Consider the following 6731-nt stretch of genomic DNA (forward strand, 5'->3'; position numbering starts at 1 on the left):
AATGCAACCGGCTGTGTTTTGTAACACTGTTAAAATTCTGAATACATTAATGTACTGCAAGAAATTACTAAGTTTAATATTGTAAAACGATCAGATGATTTTACAGCATATAAAAAGCCCAAGTTAAATAAAGTTTACATAAATAAAAGGAAAACAGTAAGATGGAGGATAAAGCACGGAGCAGAGCTGAAATCTGACTTAGAAAATATTGTGTGTCGGCTTGCATTTAATTCCACACAGAGCTATTAAAAATAAATGGATGCTTTTCATGTTGCTGCAAATAAAACAATCAGAAAATCTCATAATGTGTAACATAAGATTGTGTATTTAACAATAACAATATCCTGTACAAAATAGCATCTTTGTATAAAAATTTCAATATAAGAAGCAATATAAATGTACAACTTTAAAAATAAATGTTTAAATGAAATATTGCTTTCCTCTTTATTCTTGCTCTGAAGTCCACTGATATAACCTGTCGTCTGCAGGTGTTCAAAATCAAAACCAGTTTGAGTTGGATATGTCCAGTAATAACCTATAATGCTCAGTTTATCTATAAAGAGGTTGCCTTGAGGATTTCACAACTGTCTGATGTTTTCTTGGCCTCCTTGATCTCAACAGTCATTGTCGGATTGTCATACATTTCAATTTCTTGATCTTTATTTTCATCTTGTCCCATCTCTTTGTCTTCTTCCGTAACATTGCAGCACTTGCAGCAACAGCAGCAGCGGCGGCCATTACGGTAACTACTCTATCCCACGGTTCAAGAGAGTGGGCCCATAGAGGAAGAAATTCCCAAGAACGGAGAGCAGAAGGAAGCCAATGAGGTTTGTGCTTCCGTAAAATGTTTACAATGATAACAAAGATCAGAACGGCTACTATTGGAACAAGAACTCCCACGAGGACCTGCCAACCAGCCAAAGACAGGCCAAAGACCAACAGAGGGAAAGCGAAGAAGCAGGCGATGATGTAAAAGCCCGAAAACCAGCGGTATTGAGCTGTTAGCTGGCCAAGAGCTTTTGCCATTCGAATGGGGAGACGTGTGAAGGGGATTGGGTACCACAGCACAATCCCAGAGAGGTTGAAGAAGAGATGAACTAAGGCGATCTAATGGAGAGAAGAGTTATGCCGTTATGGTTATGGACTGGCTGTGTGAGCATGATTGTGAATACATCTGAATATATTTGCATGTCATGCAAACCTGTAATGAATTTCCAAGTGTTTCCCCTGGACTAGCCATGGCGGCTAATATTGCAGTAGTAGTTGTTCCGATATTGGATCCCAGGGAAAGAGGATATGCCCTTTCAATCTTTATAACACCAATACCTGAGAACAAAAATAACAAACAAAAGAACACTTTATTAGTTTGTAGGAGTGTTGTTAAATGGTTAAATACACCCAAATGTTCTTTGAAAAAGGCAGGTAAATAGTTGTACACACACACACACACACACACACACACACACACACACACACACACACACACATATATATGACTTGCTAGACAGACTCAAATTTAAGTTACAATATACAGTAACAATGTCCAATTCATGCATAAATCAGGGTTATTTACTAAAGCTAAAAACATTTGTACAAATATGCAATTTTAGCTGATTTAATAAGTACTAAATTAATTAAACTAAATAAAATTAAGATTAAAATGAATTTTTACAAATTTGAGTATAAATTAATAAAAAAGATTCTTTATTTCTCTTTTTTCATAAATTAGACTCAGCATTCCACAAAAGTAACATATAGGTTTGGTAAAACGTGTAGGTGAGTGAATAATAACATTATTAAATGACAATAAAAGACAATTAAAAGACAGATGGCTGTACTGACCAACAAGAGGAGTTATAGCCGAGGTAAAGACAGAACTGCTCTGGACAATAAAAGTCATTCCTGCACCAACCACAATTGCAATGTATCCAGTCAGCCATGCAAATGGAAATGGAAAATCTGTGTACAAAAAACAAACAACCATATATATATATATATGTGTGTTTGAATACATATAAATGCATATATGTTTAGCAGCCAACACAAAATATAGTGTGGAAAAATTTTAAACCAGCTTTATTGATTTTGCTTTATTCAACTTTTAAATCTGTACTCTGGTTGAAAACTATCTGAAAGACGCTGACCAGTGTTCATTATCTTCTTGATGATGACAGCAACCTGGCCCTTGAGCATCGAGTTGAGCAGTTTCACGATTAAAATGAGGCAAGTGCACAGGATGAGCAGAGAACCAGCCAGTAAAATCAGACCCACCGCCAGGTCAGAAAGGTTTGCGTTCACAAAGATGTGATTGCCTAAAATAGAGAGACCACAGATAGGTGACCACGACTGCTTGTTTAGTCTGCATTAGCACAAACATCGCTGCATTATCAATATCATAGAAAACAGATGTAGTTTTAAACTCACATTTTTTGATGTTAATAATTTCTGTGACATTTTTCAGTTCCCAACAAGGCGTCACTGCAGCTCGATTCCGTCACATTCTGGACAGTCTAGTGAAAAAACCCCAACATATTGTCAGTTGTCAGAAATCCCAGTAGTTTGGCATATGTGTTCACAATATAATGGCATTTTTTTCTTCCATTTGAAATCGCTTACTGTGTTTGAGACAGTCTGACACCAGATCTTGATGAGAGATTTGTTTTTGGCTTCGAGGTCTCCAATTGCAATGCCGCTTATCACAGATTCATCCAGCTTAAAAAAAGATACATTTAAAGTATTAATTATTTATATTTATTCTTCTAGCGTAGTTTAAGATTACTTATCTTTCTTGCTCTTTGTGAACACTAACCCTTGTAACTTTGTACTGTATGGAAGGACAATATAATTAATGAAGGGTAGGATTCACTCCTTCACTGTCTTGTTATTAATGCTGGCTTCTTTCAGCATACAGAGAGAGCTCACACATGCTTTTACGTACCTCAATGATAGAATTGGTGAGTGGGTCAGTGATGACATTCAGAAGGGCTGGTGCATTTTCTCCACTCTGGATATTAAATGATTTGACTATGAGATCTGTGAGCTTCACGAGGTAACCTGTGGCAACTTCCAGTGGCAAAAGCACCAGGACAGAAAGCCAGTTGAAAAAATCGTGCACGGTGGCTCCCGCAAATGCCCTGGACACAGAAAGAGTCGTATCTCATTTAGATATCATTACTATATAAACAATCAAACTAAAGGGGAATAAGAATTCTGTCATCATTTACTCATTTCTGTTTTTTTGGGTGAACTATTCTGAATATCTCTCAGAAACATGAAATCTGTTTCAGGTTCACGCAATGTCCTGTTTGGGAAGTTTATATTAAAGTCTTATCCTTACCTGCGGAATTTGTTCCGTCGCCAACTTGTGTCATGGCGACAACAGTATTTGTGACTGATGTGCCGATGTTAGTCCCCATAATAATAGGAACAGCAGTAGAGACCTCCAGCACTGTTGAGAAGTTCAAAAAGTGAAATTTACCTACATCAGTGATTTGACTTGATTATGATTTTGTGTCAAATAATGACATCAGGTATGCAATCCTGATTCGGATCAGTTCGAATCAGTTCTATTCAAATATTTTGCTACAAAAATAAGCTCCAGGCACATAAGTAACAGTACAGTATAACACGATAGTGAATGGTTTACAACTGACAATGGAAGTCAGATATGAAATACTGGTAACACTTTATTATAGGGACCAATTCTCATTATTAACTGGTTGCTTTTTTTAGCATGCCTATTGTCAACATACTGGTTGTTTCTTGAAGTACATATTCTGTATGACCATATTCAACATACTTAACCCCAAATACTAAAGTAAACAATACATTTCTAACTATTAGTAAGCAGCAAATTGGTAGGTCATTGAAGCAAGTAGTAGTTAATTGTTTGTTAACAGCTTAACAGCGAAAATTAGACGTTTAAATAAAGTGTGACCGCATGAAACTCTGTCATTTTTAGAATGCATTGATTGATTCATCTTTACATTATCGAAAACTGGTCATACTTCTGATTGCCGGTGTTAGTTTGATCTGATACTCACATCCGGAGGAGACCATGCTGACCACAATAGACGAGGAAGTGCTGGAGCTCTGGACCAGGAGCGTTACCAGCATCCCGATAACCAGGCCTGCCAAAGGGTTTGATAACACTGTATTCTCCTGGAAAATGTCCCCTGCTGCCTTACCACAAAAAAAAATATTTGGAGCTCTAAAAAATAGTTTGACGTTAACCAAGGAACATTGCTGCAGCCTGCGTGTTAATTTAAAGGGATAGGTCACCTAAAAATACAAATTCTGTCTTTGACTTCACCTTCATGTTGTTCCAAACCTGTGTGACGTCTGTCTTCTGCGTAACATTATGAGGGTATTTAAGGTACATTATGAGGGTACATAGCCTAATGTCAGTTACCAAACAGTTTTAGTTCCAAATTTGACTTCCTATATGTATGTATGTATGTATGTATGTTTGTCCATACAGTGAAAGTCAATGGTAACCAAGACTGCTGGGTTACCAACATAATATATTCTTATATGTTCCACAGAAGTCACATGTGTCTGGAACGATGATGCTGAATAAACGATGACAGAAGGCAAATTTTTGGGTGGACTGTCCTTTTAAAGCACCAGGAAAGTAACGCATTATTCACTAAAAACTAAAAAGCATAGCCTACCTCCAACAAGCTGGAAAGCTGAGCTGAGGATGTCCAGTGAGCAAACAAACATGTAGAGCAAACCAAGCAGCAGAATCAGCTTCGCTGCTGTGGTTACAACTCTCAAGATCTTCCCTTTCGTGTCCAGATCTAAACAAGTAACAGAAAGAGAGAAAAATATGAATTAGCAGTTCATTAATTGTTTAATCTTTTACAGCTTTAAAAAGAGAAAGCATTAATACCTCACTTAAAGGCCTCAGAAATACAGCAGGCTTTAGGGTTAACAACTAAATATGTATTTAGGTTAGTTTTGTAAAACATTCAGCTTACCTGCCCATTTAACTCCAGTGTCCTGCAATTCAGGCATGTCCCAGGGATCATCCTCTATTAGAGCCGCTGTGGAGACAGCAGGGGCCATGGAGAGAGACTTCTCTCTGGGAACTGACAGAAAAGAGGGACATTTTACTAAAACAGCTTTGATTTTGATACACAACTCATGTTTAAATATTCACCGTACGTACCATCAAGTGTTTCTGTAGGCTTCCCCTCAGATTCATTCTCTTGCTTTGTTTGTGGTGCCATTGCCTGTGAAATATAGATATCAGTTATGTTACTGTTTTATTGATTCATTTTCAGTTTTATGGACTGAATGGTTTGGCAACTTCTCTACTGTATCATAATAGTAATGCTTTCTAATAAATCAAACTTCATAATTGTCAGCAATACTTCAGTCAGGTTCTGTAAAGATAATGTACTAATAATTACTATCATAAAATTTTTATTGGTATGCAAAATATACAAGATATATACCAAAAAAATATATATATATATATAATTTTCAGGTTTTAAATATAGTATTTTCTTTTTTGTTATTTCTTTTTAAGTGAATGGATACTTTTCAAAGAGCATCACAACAATCAGAGCTTCCTCAATTGATTTACCTCACATGGTTTTATATTGATTTGTGCTCTGTGCCAAATAATTTCCACACTGGCTTCAGCGCTGGCAATGAACAGAATACGACTGACATTCTCAACTTATTGGCAATATATGCAAAAATTTAAGCTTACACAAGCTTTTAAAGAGTAACAACTAAATTGTTTGTTTGAAATAATAAGAAGCGTTTGGTATTTTCCTAAAAAAGAATGCAATGATGCTGCTGCTGTTGCACAACAGGTTATTTTAGGATACATTTTAAGTCTGCTGACATAATCAATAACGAGATATGTGTGCTATATTTTCATTACAATTATAAAGATGGTTTAAACTGCCAGATTATTTTCATGCTTAGTCTGAAACGTAATGTTCGAAATTCTTTGTGATGTATTATGCATTGCATTTAACTGCATTTGTAATCCTCACTGTTTTGATGTTTGCTTTTTATGTATATATTTTATGTAATAAATTACATACAGTAAAGTACTAATTTAACTAATTACAACATGCATTTTCAGAATTAAGATTATAAATCGTTTTAACTGATTAATTTAATATTTTAAACATAAACTTTAAACATAATTCAAAGGGATTTTCACAGATAAAGCACCCACCTGAGGTATAGTCTGCTTGCCCGTGTTGGCTTCTCAAACACCGTCCAAACGCTTGTGAATTCCTTCTGCCGCGTGTTTTGTCTTGAGCCCACTTCACCTGCCTTTCAGTATGTGACTTCTCTCTTCTGAACTGTGTTCCCTCTCTTGGTTGTTACTTGCAGACCAAACGAAAAACCTACAGCCAGAACTGTAGCACTTTTCTTGAAGGAGACCACTCCAGGTGTCCAGGTGATCAGTCAAAAAGTCTCCTGTTATTCAGAGTGGCTCTGAGTCCAGCCTCTGCTCCGTCAGACACATTTATAGCCCCCAGCAGATCATTTAGGATTCCCTGTCCAAGGTTTACCACGTCAGTGATAGCACTCGGAAAAGGGAGTGTGTGCATGTGTGCCCATTCATGTGGTTCAAAGTGTCCGAGTGTGGCATCAGATAATGACTGTGTAAAGGTGTCTGGTTTTTAAAGTCTGTGATATGGAAGACCCAATGTACAACTGTGTTCTGTGATGTGCCATTATGTGCTATGTGTCATGTT

The 6731-nt window shown here is 36.7% G+C and overlaps 1 protein-coding gene across 1 annotated transcript; it reads right to left on the reverse strand.

Annotated features, from left to right (window-relative positions):
* Positions 1-302: 302 nt before the first annotated feature.
* LOC122353124 (sodium-dependent phosphate transport protein 2B-like) lies at positions 303-6423 on the reverse strand. Its single transcript, XM_043251042.1, is given in 16 exon segments — positions 303-732; positions 735-1107; positions 1202-1326; positions 1843-1959; positions 2145-2312; positions 2425-2470; positions 2472-2510; positions 2617-2712; positions 2939-3134; positions 3338-3353; positions 3356-3448; positions 4044-4187; positions 4674-4802; positions 4983-5093; positions 5174-5237; positions 6203-6423. Coding segments are annotated over 15 exon segments (1893 nt in total). The 5' UTR covers positions 5235-5237; positions 6203-6423; the 3' UTR covers positions 303-553.
* Between the last annotated feature and the right edge of the window lie 308 nt (positions 6424-6731).

This window comes from Puntigrus tetrazona, chromosome 1 (genome assembly GCF_018831695.1).
Source record: "Puntigrus tetrazona isolate hp1 chromosome 1, ASM1883169v1, whole genome shotgun sequence".
NCBI classification, from domain to species: domain Eukaryota; kingdom Metazoa; phylum Chordata; class Actinopteri; order Cypriniformes; family Cyprinidae; genus Puntigrus; species Puntigrus tetrazona.